At 41.6% G+C, this 22,148-nt stretch overlaps 1 protein-coding gene across 9 annotated transcripts in view; it reads left to right on the plus strand.

The window, feature by feature from the left end:
- LOC105496579 (heterogeneous nuclear ribonucleoprotein C) overlaps nucleotides 1-22,148 on the plus strand; it is a 59,425-nt gene that overhangs the window by 31,728 nt on the left and 5,549 nt on the right. For 7 of the 9 annotated variants that reach the window (XM_071100499.1, XM_071100493.1, XM_071100496.1 and 4 more), the window contains 3 exons: nucleotides 3,633-3,909; nucleotides 7,081-7,195; nucleotides 7,788-7,835. In XM_071100499.1, coding sequence (XP_070956600.1) covers nucleotides 3,669-3,909; nucleotides 7,081-7,195; nucleotides 7,788-7,835 — 404 coding nt within the window. In that variant the 5' untranslated portion in view covers nucleotides 3,633-3,668. The remainder of the gene's footprint in view (nucleotides 1-3,632; nucleotides 3,910-7,080; nucleotides 7,196-7,787; nucleotides 7,836-22,148) is intronic. The other 2 variants (XM_071100501.1, XM_071100500.1) reach the window with 1 other exon arrangement.

Below are 22,148 nucleotides of genomic sequence, written 5' to 3' on the forward strand. Positions count from 1 at the left end.
TTTCCTCTTTTTTTAATCCTTTTGCTTTTTCTCTTTGAGACACGCAGTCTCACATGGTTGTCCAGGCTGGAGTGCAGTGGCATGATCTCGGCTCGCTGCAACCTCCACCTCTCGGGTTCAAGGGATTTTTCCTGTTTCAGCCTCCCAAGTAGCTGGGATCACAGGCACCCACCACCACACTCAACTAGTTTTTAGTTGAGACTGGGTTACACCATGTTGCCCAGGCTGGTCTCAAACTCCTGGCCTCAGGTGATTTGCTCGCCTCAGCCTCCCAAACTGCTGGGATTACAGGTGTGAGCCACCGTGGCTGGCCTAATTTAGGTTTCTAAAGTCTATCCTTTTCATGACAGAGCTCTTGTGTATTATTCAGTGTTGAGTTTAAGAAAGAAATAGCACTTAAGGTTCTCATTTGACTCTCGCTCTGTCACCCAGACTGGAGTGCAGTGGCGCTGTCTCTGCTGACTGCACCACCGCCTTCTGGGTTTAAGCAATTTTCCTGCCTCAGCCTCCCGAGCAGCTGGGACTACAGGTGTGTGCCACTATGCCCTGCTAATTTTCATATTTTTAGTAGAGACGGGGTTTCACCATGTTAGCCAGGATAGTGTCGTTCTGACCTCATGATCCGCCCCCCTCGGCCTCCCAAAGTGCCTGGCCGGAATGTGACTAGACTTCACTTTTGAAGTATTTAACCTTCTGATTTACAAATAATGGAAGCTGGAATATTTGAACTGTATGTTTGTTTGTTTTTGAGACAGAGTCTCCCTCTGTTGCCTAGGCTGGAGTGCACTAGCACGATCTCGGCTCACTGCAACCTCTGCCTCCCGTGTTCAAGCAGTTCTCCTGTCTCAGCCTCCCAAGTAGCTGGGACTACAGGTGTAGGCCACGACGTATAGCTGAATTTTGTATTTTTAGTTTCACCATGTTGGCCAGAGTGACCTTGAACTCCTGACCTCACATGAACTGCCTGTATCCCAAAGTGCTGGGATTACTGGTGTGAGCCACCTCACCCGGCTTGGAATATGTGAACTGTAAATTCATGAATCGGACATGCTAGTCTCCATCAAGATTTCAGGTTTGCCGGGCGCGGTGGCTCACACCTGTAATCCCAGCACTTTGGGAGGCCGAGGCGGGCGGATCACAAGGTCAGGAGATCGAGACCACGGTGAAACCCCGTCTCTACTAAAAATACAAAAAATTAGCCGGGCGCGGTTGTGGGCGCCTGTAGTCCCAGGTACTCGGGAGGCTGAGCCAGGAGAATGGCGTGAACCCGGGAGGCGGAGCTTGCAGTGAGCCGAGATCGCGCCACTGCACTCCAGCCTGGGCGACAGAGCGAGACTCCGTCTCAAAAAAAAAAAAAAAGATTTCAGGTTTTTTGAGACGAAGTTTCCCTCTGTCGCCCAGGCTGGAGTACAGTGGTGCAATCTTGACTCAATGGTACCTCCACCCTCCGGGTTCAAGTGGTTTTCCTGCTTCAGCCTCCCCAGTAGCTTGGACTACAGGCATGTGCCACCACGCCTGGCTAATTTTTGTATTTTTAGTAGAGTCAGGGTTTCACCATGTTGGCCAGGATAGTCTTGATCTCTTGACTTCATGAGCCGCACGCCTTGCCCTCCCAAAGTGCTGGGATTACAGGCCTGAACCACTGAACCCAGGCCCAGATTTCTTTTTTTCTTTTTTTCTTTTTTTCTTTCTTTTTCGAGACGGAGTCTCGCTCTGTCGCACAGGCTGGAGTGCAGTGGCGCAATCCCGGCTCACTGCAAGCTCCGCCTCCTGGGTTCATGCCATTCTCCTGCCTCAGCCTCCTGAGTAGCTGGGACTACAGGTGCCCGCCACCACGCCCGGCTAATTTTTTTGTATTTTTAGTAGAGACGGGGTTTCATGGTGTTAGCATCGATATTTTTTTGCAAATGTCCATTTGGAACATTGGACTGTGGTGTGATGGGTTTTTTCCCTTAGGTTCAGTATTCTGTGGTGGCTTATGGAGCCCCTCACCCCTGGTAATTTCTTCTCATTAAAACTATGGAGATTATATTTCCTGTTGGTATACCTATTGTTTGTGAAAAATAGTTGCTTAAAACCAGATTGTTTCTCCACTTGTAGTAATAGCAAATATTGTAAACCAGCAGTAGTATCTGAAACCAGTTAGGCCTTAATGCAGATTTTTGTTTTAATTCCTCTTTTTAGTGTCCTCAGACTTTCTGGCATACTTAAGAGCTGAAAGATTGTTGATGAATTTCAGTGGCTACTGTTTGTTAATTTTTATTGCTTAGTCTTAAAATCTTAAAATATTAAGAACTTTTTGTGAAGATATACTTTAGAAAGTAACATAAAGACAGATGAATTTCAGAAAGATTTGGAAGGAAGTGAAGTTTTGTTGGAGCTTTTAAATCAGTACTGCCTGTTAAATGACTGTATTAAGCGTCAGAATGGTAGCAGTCATGTATAAATGAAATGGTGTTATACTACCTGTTTTTATGTACATGTATGTATACATTAGACATTTTTACATCATCCATAAGAACTAGTTTGTCTGATTCACTTGAGGATTGGAAGGATAACAAATACTGGAATATTTTGAGATTCATCGGAACCTTTCAAAGGGATGAAGGGGAAATCTTAAGAATGTTTTTAAGTCTTGTTCAAGATAGGGGGTTGGAGTGGGAAGAGGCAGGAAACAATGCTGAACGAATGAAATAAAACATTTTCACTTATACAGGACCTGAGATGGTATTGTGAATCTTCATATTGTTATGATAGTATTGAGCCTCCATCACATATGTAAAGACAGATAATTTTTGGTTTTAAATAATTTGTGGAAAGTTGTGTATTTTTCTTTAGTTCCCCGATCCTTAATTTGATTCATGCCGTGTTCCACTGGCTAGTTTTATCATCATCACCATCCGATATTATTAAATGTCCTATATTTTAGGTTATATAAAAAGTAGCCTTGGAGTCATTGCAGTCTGTAAAAAAATGGTATTGATACTTACGTATCTAAAGCATCCTGCAATTAATTGAAGTATCTGGAAATAGGCATTTCCAGTATAAATGAATTGATTCTGTTTATTGCCTTTTGAAGAAAATTATACTTAATGGGTAAGTGTAAGCTATCCATATTAATCTAGCTAATGAATGGCTTGGGACAGAAGTTGACATTTGCTATGCTGTGTGTATATATACAGAACCGGTAAAACTCAATAAAAGCAGCGTGAATCAAGATTATTGATGGCAGGGAATAGTTAGCATGACCTGTAATGTGAAAAACAGCAGAAACTGGTGTCAGAGAATTTAGGCAGTTCTAATTTGCTTGAGTTATTAGCGGAGGGCCACGTGGAATTATGTCCAAGGAAATTATATTGCCAATGACCTGCCAGGGAAAATTTTTTTTTCCTGATAATTGAGAGTTTAGTGCCGCTGTGAAATAGAATGAAGAGGAAGAAGTTGAATTTCTAGAACATATTCAGAGGCTGGAGTCTCTGAATTTATTAGTAAATACATAATGCTGTGAGTCCCTTTAAGTTGCCTGATACTCTGGGCAGTTAACAGTGTTTCAGAGTGAGAGTGGAGAATGTTTTATCAAGGCATATTGTTTTTAGCATCTGTTCACCTGAATACTTTTTTTTGCTTTACAGTTTTCAGCTTTGTGAGAAACCTTATCATCAAACACAATGGCCAGCAACGTTACCAACAAGACAGATCCTCGCTCCATGAACTCCCGTGTGTTCATTGGGAATCTCAACACTCTTGTGGTCAAGAAATCTGATGTGGAGGCAATCTTTTCGAAGTATGGCAAAATTGTGGGCTGCTCTGTTCATAAGGGCTTTGCCTTCGTTCAATATGTTAATGAGAGAAATGCCCGGGCTGCTGTAGCAGGAGAGGATGGCAGAATGATTGCTGGCCAGGTTTTAGGTAAGGTCTCCATTAAGTTAATTTTTTCATTGATGATCAGGCCTGAGTTTTTCGATTCATGTTTTTTTGTTTTTGTTTTTGTTGTTTTTTATGTCTGTAAAACTGACAGCCTGAGATATTCTGGATATTGTGCCTATTCAGTCTAATAAAAATACATTAGGCTTATAGTTATAATTGGCTAAGTAAAGGATATTCTTCATTGTACCATTTTGTGTAGTAGAGACAGGACAACTCTCATTTGGCAGTTGTGAGTAGGGCGACCTGGGAATGACACTTCACAGTGTTAAAATGTTGCCTAAATGGTTATATCCTCCGCACAGCAGACTGGTGGACCCCTCTAGTGTTGTTGACTGCTTGTCTCCTCATTGGGGTTTCGCTCCATTGTTGGGCCAGTTGCAGTTTGGCTCAGTCTTAGATTTTCTTGTCTTTTCAAATGTAATGACACCTCAGAGTACTACTTATGATTTGGTTTATTCAAGCCAGAATGCAGCGTCCACATGTTTATTTGATTAGTTGTACTAGATGTCTGTTTTAACTTCCCATTTTATGTGTACTTTGTGCCTCAGTTTCAAAATAATCATACCTGTGTTTTTACAAAATTAAGATGATTATTTTCAATTTTATATTTGTGGTTTTATTCTTTGTATACATTCTACTATGTCTGTTGACTCATAGCACGATAGGTTAGAGTTACATGAAACAATTCTCTGATAATGTTATGTAACCAACCAGATACACAATTTGGGTCTATTTCATTGTTTTTACATCTTACTGGATTGCATTTTCAGAAATTCTATCTTTAGTTTTAAAACACTATATGGTTTCAAAGTCAGAATCGTAAATGAGGTTAACATACCAAAACCTGAAGGTTATTCATGTAATGGTGTTCAGCAAATAGACAGTATATTCAATTTTTTTTTTTTTTTTTTTTTTGAGACAGTTTAGTTCTGTCGCCTAGGCTTGAGTGCAGTGGTGCAGTCTTGACTCATTGCAACCTCAGCCTCCCAGGTTGAAGCGATTGTCCTGTTTCAGCCTCCCGAGTAGCTGGTACTACAGGAGTGCACCACCACACCTGGCTAATTTTTGTATTTTTTGGTAGATACGAGGTTTAACCATGTTGGCCGGGCTGGTCTTCACCTCTTGACCTCAGGTGATTCTCCCGCCTCTGCCTCCCAAAGTGCTGGGATTACAGGCGTGAGCCCCTGTACCTGGCCTCAGGCGGTTTTCAGTTGTTCATTTGATGAGCTCCTTTTGTATAAAAAGGTAAGATATAAAGGATTAAGTTTAAGATATGCACGTTTAGCGAGGTGCAGTGGCTGATGCCTGTAATCCCAGCATCTTGGGAGGCGTAGTTGCGCTGGTCATGAGGTCAGGAGATGGAGACCATCCTGGCTAACACCGGGAAAAGCCGTCTCTACTAAGAATACAAAAAATTAGCAGGCCGTGGTGGCGGGCGCCGGTAATCCAAGCCGTTGAGGCAGGAGAATTGTTTGAACCCGGGAGGCGTAGGTTACAGTGAGCCGTGATTGCACTCCAGCATGGGCAACAGGGCAAGACTCCGTCTAAAAATATATATATATATATATGGAATTTGTATATTTTGGGGCATGTGTGTATTAAAATGAGACTAATTTTAAAGCAGTATATATGAAAATGGAGGTATTGTTGACTGAGTGCTTTAGCACGACTGGGAAGTTAAAAAACTGAATTGGCTTTCTGACATGGGGTTTTTAGAACAAGGAGAAGATGAATTCTTGTTTGGAAGGTCATGGGTGGCAGGGTAGGTAGCTGGGCTTACGTGTTACAAATTGTATTTGAAAACTAGGGTTGTTTCCCTTTGCTCTTTTATTTTTTTGATATATGTAGAGGTTATTTAAGCAACTTATGAATTATTCAGAAAGCAGTTGTTAACCCCGGATGTTTTACATGCAGTACAGCTAATCCTTACTTATAAGGGAAATCTGAAGTTGCCTTTGAGGATGATTTGAGGGTGTCACACTGCACTATATTGTTTTGTGGATTGGCGTATATTTTAATATATTTGTAATAATTCGGAATGAACTGAACCATTCTTGGAAAGGTAACCATTGATAGTTTTCTCTTGTAATAGTAACTGAGTGAACAGTCAGTGCCTTGAATGGGGAGAGTTGAGTTAAAGTGGGATCTGAGGTGGAGAGTACCAAAGACAGACTTAATGTTATGTCTCAGGAACACTTTAGTGGTACAGAACAGAGTGCAAATACATAGAAGATGAAGTCTTAGCCTTGTAAAAATTTATGAGCCTTTTTAATATTAAAAGGAGAGATGAAGCTCAGCATGGTAGCTCACACCTGTAATTCCAGCACTTTGGGAGGTCAAGGCAGATCACTTGACCCCAAGAGTTCGTCCCTATGAAAAACAGAAAAATTGGCCGGGCGCGGTGGCTCAAGCCTGTAATCCCAGCACTTTGGGAGGCTGAGATGGGCGGATCACAAGGTCAGGAGATCGAGACCATCCTGGCTAACCCGGTGAAACCCCGTCTCTACTAAAAAATACAAAAAACTAGCCGGGCGAGGTGGCGGGCGCCTGTAGTCCCAGCTACTCGGGAGGCTGAGGCAGGAGAATGGCGTGAACCTGAAAGGCGGAGCTTGCAGTGAGCTGAGATCCGGCTACTGCACTCCAGTTTGGGCGACAGAGCGAGACTCCATCTCAAAAAAAAAAAAAAAAAAAAAGAAAAAAAGAAAAACAGAAAAATTAGCCAGCCTTGGTGGTGCCTGCTACTTGGATGGGAGGATCACCCAAGCTTTGGAGGTCTAGGCTGTATTGAGCCATTATTGTATCACTGCACTCCAGCTTGTATGACAGTGAGACCCTCTCTTAAATAAAATAAAAAAAAAATAGGAAAGATGAGTTGTTTTGTTTCATATTTTCTAATTTTTATGTCTGTGATTTTCTAAACTTTGTATTAGCTGGGCATGGTGGTGCCCGCTTGTAGTCATAGTTACTCTTGAGGCTGAGGCAGGAGAATCCCTTGAACCGGGCAGTGGAGGTTTCCGTGAGCCTAGATGGCACCATTGCACTCCAGCCTGGGCGACAAAGCGAAACTATGTCTCAAAAATAAAAAAATTAACTTTGTAGTTTGTTTTACCTGGATACAAAGTTGTCACTAAAATTTTTGCTTTTGTTTTTCAGATATTAACCTGGCTGCAGAGCCAAAAGTGAACCGAGGAAAAGCAGGTGTGAAACGATCTGCAGCGGAGATGTACGGGTCAGTAACAGAACACCCTTCTCCGTCCCCTCTACTCAGGTCCGGAAACTTTATTATTTATAACTGCATTGTGTCCATCAGTGGGCATCTTCTCTATCTGTTTTCTGGATGTGGGGAGGGTTAAGTGTACTGTGTTTTATCTGTGTATAAATAAGGTTTCATTATTTTTGTGTTAATATGTCTCTCTTTTGCCCTAGCGAAAATTACTAGAGAATTAAAAATCCCTGAGGTTTTTGCTATTGATGTTTAGGAGTAGTTTGATATTTATAGCATAGCCTGAAATACTTCTACAGGATCGTTGAGCTTCTAAGACACCAGAGAGTAAGAGAGGGAAGAAGTGTGGTATAAGAATGTTTAGTTTACCATTCTGTTTTTCAGTGTTCAGTTTAACTATGTCGTATGTGGAAATCTTAGTGAATTTTAACCTGAATTACCAATTTGACCACTACATTTCCAGTGGTCTAAGGTGATTGGAATTGAGTGATTTATTGTATGAATGATTGGGGATCATTCAGTGCTAATCTTGTTGATCTATCTGTTGTGGTTTATTTGGCATGGTTCTCCCCTCACCTGATGTTGTGAATTAGTAGCAACGTTTCCAAATTAACCCTTTTCGGTATTTATTTTTCAGCTCCTCTTTTGACTTGGACTATGACTTTCAACGGGACTATTATGATAGGTATGTTAAAAGTGTTTTGCCTTTCTGCTAAACAGCTATTAATGAGAACCATTTTGTTTTTCTAGTTTGTGGTGATGAACATTAAAGATGTTTCCAAACATACTCCCTTTCCTCCAAAAGAAAAAAATAACCTTAAGTAGATTATTAGGTAGGGTGATAATGATTTTAATGCATTATTTCATAATGCCTGTTTCTACTAAAAATACAAAAGAATTCGCTGAGTGTGGTGACTAGGGACTGGGTTATGGGTGGCTTTGGGTAATAGATTTAGAACTGATAATAGCAAATACTAAACAGGAAATAGAATGATGTGCTTAAGAGTGTTACCACATTGACAATCTGATATCAGTCTCAGTTAACATGAAGTAAATGTTAGACTTATTTGGCTTGTCGTGTTTAAACTCATGCAATATATGTAAGTATATGGAGCAAACTATTATATGCAATACACTTTAAAAATGCAATATATAAAGCGCATTACTTTATATGAAGCATAGTACTACTATTTGTCTTAGAATACCAGTATTCTAATCATTAGTATTTTAATGTTATTGCTGTATATAACAATTCTGTCTCTGATTTTGGAGTAAAAATTACTGATTGACAAATGCTTAACGTTTGAACTGAGTTAGTCATGCATGGGAGTTGTGTAGAGGAATCAAGTCAGCTGTTAAATACCATAGAGTATACACTGAAAATGTCAGACATGAAAGTATACACTTTCTGTTTGAGAAATAACGTCATAGAATATGGCAGGTAGTCATTAAAAGGCCAGAAGAGTAAGGCCTGAAAAAGAATTTAAATCCAGATTGTAAAGGGCCTTGAATGCCCTATTAAGATGGTGCGGTTGAGCATACTTAATGCATCATCAAAATGTTTTTTTTTTTTTTATTTGACATTAGCGGTTTCCTCAGATTGTTGTTGTTGTTTTTTTTTTAAGATGGACTCTTGCTCTTGTCACCCAGGCTGGAGTGAAGTGGCGTGATTTTGGCTTACTGCAACGTCCGCCTCCTCGGTTCAAGCTATTCTCCTGCCTCAGCCTCCCAAGTAGCTGGGATTACAGGCATGCACCACCACTCCCAGCTAATTTTTGTATTTTTAGTAGAGACTGGGTTTTACCATGTTGACCAGGCTGTCTCGATCTACTGAACTCAGGTGATTAACTCACCTTGGCCTCCCAAAGTGCTGGGATTACAAGTGTGAGCCACTGTGCCCGGCCATTTCCTCAGATTTTTACAGTTATGTGTGAACATTTTGAAAACTAAGGAGTTTTATAATTCTTCATTTTTATTTTTGTTGAAATTTTTGAAATTCTTAAAAATTGGCCGGGCATGGTGGCTCACACCTGTAATCCCAGCACTTTGTGAGGCCAAGGCGGGTGGATCACCCCGTCAGGAGTTCAAGACCAGCCTGGCCAATATGGTGGAACCCTGTCTCTACTAAAAAATAAAAAATTAGCTGGGCGTGGTAGCGTGCACCTATAGTCCCAGCTACTCAGGAGGATGATGCAGGAGAATCGCTTGATCCCGGGAGATGGAGGTTTCAGTGAGCTGAGATCGCGCCACTGCACTTCAGCCTAGGTGACAGAGTGAGACTCGGTCTCAAAAAATAAAATAAGAATCAATGCAGAACTTCCAGTTGAAAATAAATCAGGACTTTTCTTTACTAATGAACTAAACCCATTTATTCCTGAGATTGCAGTTTTTTGAATTTTTGCAATCAGACCTTGATAATGCAGACCTAACGCAGTAGGGTATAAATAACTCCAACAAGCTTAGCATTCCAGTAATGGAACACTAGGCATAAATGGGTTATTGGTCAGGTGTCTTGAAGGCACCGAAACTCAGTGAGTTTGTCTAAAGCATCTGCCCTTTATCCTTCCTGCACATGGTAATTGCTTGACCACATTTAAAACATATTCATGCCAACTTCTCCTGTAGGGATTCTTAAATAACTGGTCTTTTGCAGACTTTCTTAAGTACTAGAATATTTTTCAGTGCTTTCTGTGCATTCTTTTGTCCAGTCAGAGTTGAGAATCATTGTTGCAAAGAGTACGGAAGTGGTTGTATTTCTGTGTATTATTCTATTTCTTTGTCATAGCTCAATTCAGACCAATTTAATAAACTCACACTTTGTGGGTATAATTTCAGGGATGTCATGGACTGTCAGTTGATGTTTTAAATTATGAGTGTATCAAGTTTTAGCAGTATACGGTGGCAGTCTTCTCATTAAACAGTTCACATTAAGAACTCTTTTCTTGGCAAGGCACATTGTGAATAAGAATGTTTTTGAAAATTTGGGGACTTTGGAAAACATTAGTTGAGAAAATGAGATACATACTGCAGGGAATCTAAAGAAATCACATGTTTGCAGAAATGTCTTCACATTTCTTACCAATGCCATTGGGTCTTAAATTGGTGACCTCTTCAGTTTTTCAATAGACAAAAATATATTAGGTTGGAGCAAACGTAATTCCGGTTTTGACATTTCTTTGAACGGTAAAAAGCAAAACCGCAATTATTTTTGCCCCAGCTGATGCTAGTAGTTACTGTCTGATATATTGCTGCATATTGTGTGTCAGTGAAAAGTAATGTCTTCTTTTGTTTTATTGAGTTCTATTGAGTGTCAATGAAAAGTAATGTCTTATTTTGTTCTAATGTCAGCTTTTAACGTCTAACTTTGTTCTAATGTCAGCTAGTAGATAATGATAACTGGTAACTAGTGGAGCAACTAGGTAATAGCTGGGAAAGAGCTGACTTTTATAGTACTGAGATCTTTGTCGGGAAAATGAATTTTAGGAGGTGTCCACATGAAGGGAACTTACTCAAGTTGGGTTGGAGAATTGAGTCCATGTCTTATAGGATAGATGTTAATGAAGGTGAAAGGAGGAGGAGTGTTTGGTTAGTGGGGAGAGGGGCAGATACAGGAGTTATTTGCTGGTTTGGAAAACATTAGGTCAGTTTGGACCTGAGAAATAGGTTGGGTATAACCTGGTATAACAACTTAGAAAAATGGTATTAATATCTTCTCAGAAGTCATTCTGAAGATTCATCTTCATAAGGTTTAGAGGTTTATTCTAAATGGTAACATAGTGATACTGCATTGACTATGTTAAATTGTTTAATAAAAGAAGATGGGAAATTGGCTCAGAGGTGTTTGAAAGCTCTGGGTCTTCCTACTCAAATGGGAGTAAAAATCAGTGTCCAGGAGGTTTTCTTTCTTTCTTTCTTTTTTTTTTTTTTTTTTTGAGATGGAGCCGTACTCTGGCACTTAGGCTGGAGTGCAGTGGGTTGATCTCGGCTTATTGCAACCTCTGCCTCTTCCTCGGTTCAAGTGATTCTCCTGCTTCAGTCTCCCAGGTAGCTGGGATTATAGGTGTGCACCTCTACACACAACTAATTTTTGTATTTTCAACTGATTTTTGTCTTTTCAGTGGAGACTGTTGCTCCATGTTGGCCAGGCTGGTCTTGACCTCTTGACCTCAGGTGGTCCACCCGCCTGGGCTCAAGAGATCTTCCTGCCTTGGCCACGCAAAGTGCTGAGATGACACGTGTGAACCACTGCACCCCACCCTCTTTTAATATTACTCATTTGAAGGCACTGGTTTTGTTTTGTGAAAGGTGTTGTAATAAAAGTGAATTTGTTTTTTTGTTTTTTTGAGACGGAGCCTCGCTCTGTCGCCCAGGCTGGAGTGCAGTGGCCGGATCTCAGCTCACTGCAAGCTCCGCCTCCCGGGTTCACGCCATTCTCCTGCCTCAGCCTCCCGAGTAGCTGGGACTAGAGGCGCCTGCCACCTCGACCGGCTAGGTTTTTGTATTTTTTAGTAGAGACGGAGTTTCACTGTGTTAGCCAGGATGGTCTCGATCTCCTGACCTCGTGATCCACCCGTCTCGGCCTCCCAAAGTGCTGGGATTACAGGCTTGAGCCACAGCGCCCGGCATAAAAGTGAATTTTTATCACGATGTTGGGAATGCACAAGTATTCAAAGCGATAGTTACTGAGGAGTCTTTTAAAAAGTAAGATTGGGAAGTCTAAAAATAGATCTTTTAAGCAAGATTGGGAAGTACTCTAAAAATAGATCTAAAAATAGATCTGGCATGTACATGAAATTGACGTTCGTCAACAGCTACCCTGGCACTATGCTTTTTTTTTGTTTCTGAAACGGAGTCTCATGCTGTCGCCTGGGCTAGAATGCAGTGGTGCGATCTCGGTTCGCTGCAACCTCCGCCTCCCGGGTTCTCGCAATTCTACTGCCTCAGCCTCCCGAGTAGCTGGGATTACAGGTGCACACCATCACACCTGGCTAATTTTTTGTATTATTAGTAGAGATGGGGTTTTACTATGTTGGCCAGACTGGTCTCGAACTCCTGACCTGTCTTCATGATCCACTCACCTTGGCCTCCCAAAGTGCTGGGATTACAGGCGTGAGCCACTGTGCCTGGCCAAACCTGGCACTATTCTTTAAAAAATTCTAATAAAAGGCTTGATATATATGTGTTCCGATTTGTGCCACAAATACTACTGTATTTTCATACTAAAACTATAGATAAAAACTAGATACATTTTCTTCAGATGTAGTAAATTGCAGCACCACTTTCCCTTATAATTGATCACCTATGAAATTGTTCTCAAATTAGATAGTGGTGATATTGCAGAACTAATAAAAACCACAGAGCAGCACCCTTTTAAATGTTGAATTTTATGGTATGTGAGTGACATTTCAATTGAAAACAGATGTGACATTTCAGTTGAAAAAGGATACATCACTGACTTATGGACAGTCATTCTTTTTTGTCATATCTCGTGGACTCTACACCAGGATACTTGCCAGTTAAAGACATAAATGAAACTCTGGTGCTACCAGCCTCAAAAGGTAACTCCTGCGCCTGAGGATGGACACCTTTTAGAATTAAAAGAACTCTCAGTCATTGTGGGACATCTTGCTAGCCTTCATAGAGACTGATTTACTGTCAGCTCTTTTCTTCTCATCTCTTTTTTTTTCTTTTTTTTGAGACAGAGTCTTGCGCTATTGCCCAGGCCGGAGTACAATGGCTCGATCTTGGCCCACTGCAGCCTCCACCTCCCAGTTTCAAGTGATTCTCCTGCATCAGCCTCCCAATTAGCTGGGGCTACAGGTGCCTGCCACCATGCCTGGCTAATTATTATTATTATTATTTTTTTTTTTTCTATTTTTAGTAGAGATGGGGTTTCACCATGTTGGCCAGACTGGTTTCGAACTCCTGACCTCAGGTGATCTGCCTTGGCCTCCCAAAGTGCTGGGATTACAGATGTGAGCCATTGCTCCTGGCGTCTTTCATTCTTATTTGGAGAACTTTGGGCTACATGAAATAGAAGTTGCCAATAAATTGGCAGGTTTGATAACAGGCTTTATTATGATAGCGGAGACATGGTGCACACCTGGTGAACAAGAAGCCTGGTTCAAAAAGACTGGTTTAGTTCAATGGTCTTTCTGAGGACTTTTTCAACTTAACTCATTTTGTATATGGTACATGACTAGTAATACAGTATATAAGTAACTGGAGTATGAAATTCTTTCATTACAGGTTTTCAGAGTGCTGTTATTATTCCATAGCTAAATATATTAATATGTCAGTGCAATAGAAATAGACAAATCTTCAAGAACTCACAGGTCAAAGATGACACTTATAACAAAGATTTGTGAGGGGCCCTAATGCGTTTGGGGAGCAGCCAGCTGTAAAAACAAAATTGTAAAGAATGTTAGTTGTAAAGGCTTTGTATAACATGTTCTGGGATTGTGTCCTATAGATGATATTTTAGAAACAGCCCTGTGGCTGGAGGAAAAAAGATGTGTTAACATTGTAAATGTTGGAATGGAGAAGAGGAGGTTGGGAGAATTTTTGAAGTAGTAGTAGACACAACAGTAGTATGACATAACATCGAATATGTCTTGATGTGGTTGGTTGGACTAAAGGTATGAAAGTAGATGCTTGTAGGAAAATAATAGTCAAAAGCTGATGTTTTTGAGTAACACCATACCTGAGAGATGGGTTTGTTTATATTTATATTTATGAAAGGAGAGAGTGCCAAAATACGTTATTTGAATTTTGAAAACTGGGGGCTTTCTGCATTGAAAGGCGTGTGTTTCAGAGAGTAGGAGACTTCTAGGCTACTTTGAAAAGCTAACAGATGACTCGGAGACGTGTCATGTTAGGTGGAGAGGGCACTCTGGGCTTGAAAGTTTTGGATTTGCTCATAGCTACACTATTAGTTAAATCTTTGTTTTGGGAACCTGTGTGTCATACATATAGGTGCCAGAAGGATTTTAGATGGTGACATAGATTAGTATACACTTTTGGCATAAATCAGTTATTAGACTTTTTTGTTTTTTGAGACATGATCTGGCTCTGTTGCCTAGGCTCAAGTGCAGTGGCACATCACAGCTCACTGCAACCTCTGCCTCCCGGGTTCAAACAATTCTCCTACCTCAGCCTCCTGAGTAGCTGGGACTACAGGCACATGCCAGCATGGCTGGCTAATTTTTGTATTTTTAGTAGAGATTAGGTTTCGCTGTGTTGCCCGGGCTGATCTTGAACTCCTGAGCTCAAACGATGTGTCCACCTTGGCCTCCAAAATGTGCTAGGATTATAGGCGTGAGCCCTGGCATCTGGCTGGACTTAAATTTTGATAAAATGTTTATTTCTTAGTATTCCTTTTAGATTAGTTTCTTATTGTGTCCTGGACTTGTTGAGTAGGTGGGAGATACTTCTTTGTAGGAGAGGAATTTGGGTCTGAATCGATCTGCTGTATGACTGAGTTGAGTGGTGGTCTGATTAAATTTTTACCCAATACTGCTGTTTACAAATCTTCTTGAGGGCATTCTTCAGGTAGATTTTGTTAGCCTCCTTGGTGTTGCTTTTCTTTTTGAGATGGAGTCTCACCCTGTTGCCCAGACTGGAGTGCAGTGGCGCGATCTCAGCTCACTGCAACCTCTGCCTCCTGGGTTCAAGCAATTCTCCTGGCTCAGCTTCCTGAGTAGCTGGGATGACAGGCACACACCACCACTCCCGGCTCTTTAGTAGAGACGGGGTGTTTGGTTGGCCGGGCTGGTCTCGAACACCTGACCTAGAGATCCGGCTGCCTCAGCCTCCCAAAGTGCTGGGATTACAGGCGTGAGCCATCATGCCCAGCTGGTGTTGCTTTTTCTTTCCTTAATTAGTGTTACTGAGATTTAATTCATAAACCAGAAGATTCATCCATTTAAAGTATACAGTTCACTTTAGTAAATTGAGAGTTGTGCAGTTAGGAACATGATCTAATTTTAGAACATTCTATCACACTACAAATTATTTCTGTACGGATTTGCCTATTTGGGGCATTCATATAAGTGGAATTGTACAATATATGTCTTGTGACTGGCTTTGTCCTCTTAGAATATTTTCATGGTTCATCCATGTTGTACCATGTATCAGTACTTCCTTTCCTTTTATGGTTACTCCATTTTGTTATTCTTTTTTTTTTTTTTTGAGACGGAGTCTCGCTCTGTCGCCCAGGCTGGAGTGCAGTGGCCGGATCTCAGCTCACTGCAAGCTCCGCCTCCCGGGTTTACACCATTCTCCTGCCTCAGCCTCCTGAGTAGCTGGGACTACAGGCGCCCGCCACCTCGCCCGGCTAGTTTTTTGTATTTTTAGTAGAGACGGGGTTTCACCATGTTAGCCAGGATGGTCTCGATCTCCTGACCTTGTGATCCGCCCGTCTTGGCCTCCCAAAGTGCTGGGATTACAGGCTTGAGCCACCGCGCCCGGCCCATTTTGTTATTCTTTAGTCAGTTGATGGACATTTGAGTTTTTTGGTACATCTTTGAAAATGCCGCTGTGGCCAGGCATAGTGGCTCCCGCCTGTAATCCCAGCACTTTGGGAGGCCCGGGACAGGACACATCATGAGGTCAGGAGGTCGAGACCATCCCGGCTAACACGGTGAAACCCCCTCTCTACTAAAAACAAAAAATTAGCCAGGCCTTGTGGCAGGCGCCTGTAGTCCCAGCTACTGGTGAGGCTGAGGCAGGAGAATGGCATGAACCTGGGAGGCAGAGCTTGCAGTGAGCTGAGATTATGCCACTGCACTCCAGCCTGGGCGATAGAGCGAGACTCCGTCTCCCCCCAAAAAAAAAAAAAAAAAAAATCTGCTATGGAGATTGGTATGCAAATTTTTGTATGGTCATGTGTTTTCATTTCTTTTAAGTATGTATACCTAGGAGAAGTGCTGGGTTTTATGATGATTATATGGTCAGCCTGACCAACAGCCAAACTGTTTACCAAAAGTGGCTGTACCCTTTTATATTCTCATCAGTCATGTGGAAGGTTCCAGTTCCTCCGCTTACATTCATATCTGTCTCTTGCTTTTATCCATTCTAGAGTGTAGTGGTATCTCAGTCAGAAATTGCATTTTCTTCAAAAATATTGGATGTCTTTTCATGTGCTTTCCAGCTCCCCCCCTTGTTTTTTTGAAACCGAGTCTCCCTCTGTCACCCAAGCTGGAGTGCAGTGGCGCCATCTCAAGCTCTGTCTTCTGAGTTCACACCATTCTCCTGCCTCAGCCTCCTGAATAGCTGAGACTACAGGCACACACCACCACGCCTGGCTGATTTTTTTGTATTTTTAAGTAGAGACGCGGTTTCACCGTGTTTGCCGGGATGGTCTCAATCTCCTGACCTCGTGATCTGCCTGCCTTGGCCTCCCAAAGTGCTCGGATTACAGGTGTGAGCCACTGCCCCTGGCCCAGCCATTTGTTTAGTCTTCCACAAATGTATTCAGATGCTTTGCTGATTTTTGTATAGGATTTGTTATATATTCTGGAAACAAGACTGTGAATACAACATCTGACACTGCCCCCTTTACCTCCCAGTTTCAAAGGATCATCCTGAGTTCCTGGAATACAGGTGCACCACCACACTTGACTTTTTTTTTTTTTTTGTATTTTTAGTAGAGATGGGGTTTCACCATGTTGCCCAGGCTGGTCTCAAACTCCTGGTATTAGTCACTGGGCCTGGCCAACAGCTGATTTAAAAACAAAAACAAAAACAAAAAACCTTGAAAATCTATTCAATTTTTTTGTAAAGTATGATATTCAACTTTTATCTGATTTTCATTGGGAAATCCTCTCCCTTGGTCCTTATCAAGCTAGAAAATCAAAACAGCAATCCTCTGGCTTTTCAGCTATTACATAGATAGGGTTTGGTTTGTTACACATTGTTGATTGTGTGATTTATGGACTATTATTTCCTAGAAGCAGTTGGGAACTTCATTTATTTACTCAACAATTATTTGTTATGATCCTGCTGTGAGGCATTGTATATAGCAGGAGTACTATAATAAGAAATAGAGGCCGGGAGCGAAAGCGGTGGCTCACGTCTGTAATCCTAGCACTTTGAGAGGCCGAGGCAGGTGGATCACCTGAGGGTCAGGAGTTCGAGACCAGCCTCGCTAACATGGTGAAACCGCATTTCTACCAAAAATACAAAAAATTAGCTGGGCGTGGTGGCATAAGGCATAATGTCTTTAGCTTTCACTTTGAATGAGATGGGAAGCTATTAGACGCTTTGTGAAGAGAATGGGAGGGTCTTACTCATATTTTAACAAGATCACTCTTATTGAGAAAGATAATGGGTGGCTGTTAGATTTATCCATCAGAGAAGCAGTGATTTTTGGTGGGACCACAGAAACGGCAATGGGAGTGTTGAAAAGCAGTTGGATTTTGAAGGTGATGCTGAGAAATTTGCTTGTGTTGTGAGGCCTGAGAGAGGAATCAGAGTTGTAGCCAGTGTTTTTGTCTGGACAACTGGAATTATGGAATTTACAGTGATAGTGATTGGGAGGAGCTAAGGTGAGGAGCAAATATCATAGATCAGTTGTGGACATGTTAAAGTTGATCCATTTGGAGAGAGAATAAGCAGTTGTTTATATGGTTCTAAGGGAGTCATCTGCTTAGAGTTTATAAAACCACAATACTGGATGAGTGGAAACAGAAAAGAGATTCTGGGGGTACTGTGACCTTTAAAGAATGTGGTGATAAGGAAAAAATGAGCAAAGGAGATTGAAAATGCCAAAATGAAAAATAGGACAAAACATAGAAGCATGAAGTATCTTGGAAGCTGTATGAACATATCTCAAAAGACTAGAAAGGCAAACGAGCTCTGTCACATGTCATTAATAGTTCGAGTAGTGGGAGAATTTAGAAAATGCCTTTTTAAATTAGCGGTGTCATTGGTGACCTTTGACAAAGGTAGGTACTGGTAAAGGCAGAAATCTCACACAGGTATTTCAGGTGAATGGAAAGGTAGAAATTGGAGTCAGCATAGAAAACATACAATAAAAATCACCCTTTTGGTGTATAATTCCTGCATCAGATTTGATTTACAAAATGCATAGTCATAAAACCATCACTATAACCAAGATAGAAATAGTTCCCAATTCTCTGAAATACACCTTTGTCTTCAACCACTTTTCCTTCACTCTGTTCCCTAGCAATCATATCTGTTCCTTGAAAACAATTTTATTGCCGGGCGCGGTGGCTCACGCCTGTAATCCCAGCACTTTGGGAGGCCGAGGCGGGCGGATCACAAGGTCAGGAGATGGAGACCACGGTGAAACCCCGTCTCTACTAAAAATACAAAAAATTAGCCGGGCGCGGTTGTGGGCGCCTGTAGTCCCAGCTACTCGGGAGGCTGAGGCAGGAGAATGGCGTGAACCCGGGAGGCGGAGCTTGCAGTGAGCCGAGATCGCGCCACTGCACTCCAGCCTGGGCGACAGAGCGAGACTCCGTCTCAAAAAAAAAAAAAAAAAAAAAAAAAAAAAAAAAAGAAAACAATTTTATTGTAAGGATTTTTTTGTATTTTATTTTATTGTATTTTATTTTTGTAATTTATTTTATTGTATTTTACTCTTCTATCTTGATAAAATGAGAATAAAGGAATGAGAATAAAGGAATCAATGGGCTCATGTTCTTCAAAATACTGTTATGTAATTTCAGCTTTATTTTTAAAATACTTAATTTTTTTCTTTTTATTTTTTTTCTTTTTCTTTTCCTTCCTTGCCTCCCTCCTTCCTTCCCTCCCTCCCTCCTTCCTTCCTTCCTTCTCTTCCTTTTCTTCCTTTTCTTCCCTCCCTCCCTTCCTCCCTTCCTTGTAAATGCTTCGCTCTGTCGCCAGGCTGGAGTGAAGTGGCGTGGTCTTGGCTCACTGCAGCCTCCGCCTCCTGGGTTCAAGTGATTCTCCTGCCTCCGCCTCCCAAGCAGCTGTGATTACAGGCACACACCACCATACCCAGCTCTAATTTTTGTACTTTTGTAGAGATGGGGTTTCACCGTGTTGGCCAGGCTGGTCTTGAACTCCTGACCTCATGATTGGCCCACCTCGGCCTCCCAAAGTGCTGGGATTACAGGCATGAGCCAATGCAGTTTTTTTTCTTTGTCTCACAGGCTGGTCTTGATCTCCTGGGCTCAAGCAGTCTGCCTGCCTTGGCCTTCCAAAGTGCTGGGATTACACAGAGCCACTGCATGCGACTCAATTTCAGTTTTTTTTTTGGAGACAGAGTGTCGCTTTGTCTCCCAGGCTGGAATGCAGTGGTGCGATCTCAGCTCACTGCAACCTCTGCCTCCCAGGTTCAAGCAGTTCTCGTGCCTTAGCCCCCTGAGTAGCTGGGACTATAGGTGCGTGCCACACACCCTGCTGATTTTTTGTATTTTAGTAGAAACTGGGTTTCACCATGTTGACCAGGCTGGTCTCTTTAACTCCTGACCTCAGGCAATCCGTCTGCCTCTGCCTCCGAAAGTGCTAGGATTAAAGGCATGAACTACTATGCCTAGCCTCAATTTCAGTTGTTTAAAAAATAAAAATTGCACCACACTGTTGGTTTAAAATTTTATCTTTGGTGAACATGGACACTGACATATGGGAGTATGTGTATTGTTGAATATCATGACAAATGAATAATGTTAAAATTCTTTGGTACTGCGCACGGTGGCTCATGCCTGTAATTGCAGCACTTTGGGAGGTTGAGACTGGTGGAGTTCACCACCAGCATGGCTAATAACATGGTGAAACTCCATCTCTACAAAAATTACAAAACCTAGTTTGGCTTGTTTTGGTAATTTTCGTGTACCTGTAATCCAAGCTACTTGGGAGGCTGAGGCCATATACAGAAGAAAAGCCAGGGATTTTTTTTTCCCCCTTTCTTAAAACAGTTTTCAATCCAGTCAAGTTTCTGAATTGAGGATTGATCTAGGACTCAACCTGCATGTTACAGACTAGATTCTTTTTGACTCAGAAAGTTTTCAGGTGCATTTTCAAATTGTCTGGTTTTGTGTTAAGATAGTTTCCTAATGAAATCACTTTTTCCCTTAATATGCTATCTTGCATATTTTAAGATGTCAAATTTTATTCCTCTTAAAATAAGTATGTACATTTAATGTATTTTTTCTTCTCTGTTTCCAAGTTGTCAGTCAGTGGAGCCATTTTCAGTCAAATGACTTAGAATTTGCAAAAATATCCCTAAATACTAATATCTGTAATTCTTTCTGATAGAATATTACAGAACCAATTATTGATTGATGCCATTGGCTCAATATAGGAGCTATTGCTACCTATTACTGGTAGTAGGGATGTATGTGGTGTTCCCCAACCCATATCAGTGATCTTTGGACAAGGCTAACCCAACAATGTGGTAACAACCTGTTTCCATTTTTTCCCCCTTAATTACCAGAATTATATTTTCTTTTTTTTTTTTTTTTTTGAGACGGAGTCTTGCTCTGTCACCCAGGCTGGAGTGCAGTGGCCGGATCTCAGCTCACTGCAAGCTCTGCCTCCCGGGTTTACGCCGTTCTCCTGCCTCAGCCTCCCGAGTAGCTGGGACTACAGGCGCCCGCCACCTCGCCCGGCTAGTTTTTTTGTATTTTTTAGTAGAGACGAGGTTTCACCGTGTTAGCCGGGATCGTCTCTCGATCTCCTGGCCTCGTGATCCGCCCGTCTCGGCCTCCCAAAGTGCTGGGATTACAGGCTTGAGCCACCGCGCCCGGCCCCGAATTATATTTTCTTTAAAAATTATGTTAGTTTCCCCATGTGGTGAATACCTTGTATAGCTCCAGTGGTGAGCAAATGAGATACTGGTTTACAATTTAATCATTTTATATTTTAAATGAGTGGTGCTTGCAGTTGATAGTATCTGGGTAAACTGGTGCTAGACTAACCAAGACAGATGTTTGTGGTGAAGTACTTGCAAATAACATTAGAAATCATCTATTTCAGTTTAGAAATAAAACACAAGGTACAGAAATTTTGCTGGTTGATTCTATTTTTAAGCACAAAAGCAAGAATTCCAACTACATTATGAATAGATTTTATTCTTGGTCACAGTTTGACATATTGTTATTTAAATTGTAATGTAAACCTATATTAAACTTTCATACCGGTTTTTCTTTTTATCCACACAGTTAAGAGTTTGGGGCAAGATGTCTATCATCAATTGGTAGTTCATAAAAACGGCTTCTTTGGTTCTCTTAATTTTTGTTTTGAGACAAGAGTCTTACCCTGTGATCCATGCTGGAGTGCAGTGGTGCGATCTTGACATACGACCTCCACCTCTTAGGTTCAAGCGATTCTTGTCCCTCAGCCCCCTCAGTACCTGAGATTACAGGAGTGTGCCACCACACCTGGCTGTTTTTGTATTTTTTAGTAGACACTGGGTTTCACCATGTTGGTCAGGCCTGTCTCCATCTCCTGGCCTCAAATGAGCAGCCCACCTTAGCCTCCCAAAGTGCTGGGATTACAGGTGTGAGCCACCCTGTCTGGCAAAATCTGTTGACATTTTTAAGATGAGAACCACCTGTGGTCCATTAAGTAAGTCCATGCACCAAATGATAGCTTTATTAATAGATTAACTTCTAATTTTTTCTACTCTGGTATAGTGTTGACATGTCTTATTAGTCAGGTTTTTGAGGCCCAGGAAATGTCACTGTGTTGCAGCTAATGTCTTACAGTCAGAATTTCGATTTAAGAATCTTCCCTTTGAAAACCTTTTCTTAGTACGTGTCTTGTAATGCTTTTACGTTTGGAGATTGGGGTAGACATTCTTTGTCTTTTTTTTTTGTGGTAGGGGAGATAAAAGCTTTTACTCTGTCTCCCAGGCTGGAGCACAGTGGCTCTCTGCAACCCCCGCTGCTTCCTTCCTCTGTTCAAGCCTCCTGAGTAGCTGAGATTACAGGTGTGCCACTGCATCCAGCTGGTGTGTTTGTCTTTTTTTTTCTTTCTTCTTTTTTTAAAAGACGGAGTCTTGCTCTGT

This window comes from Macaca nemestrina, chromosome 7, assembly GCF_043159975.1.
Source record: "Macaca nemestrina isolate mMacNem1 chromosome 7, mMacNem.hap1, whole genome shotgun sequence".
NCBI lineage: Eukaryota > Metazoa > Chordata > Mammalia > Primates > Cercopithecidae > Macaca > Macaca nemestrina.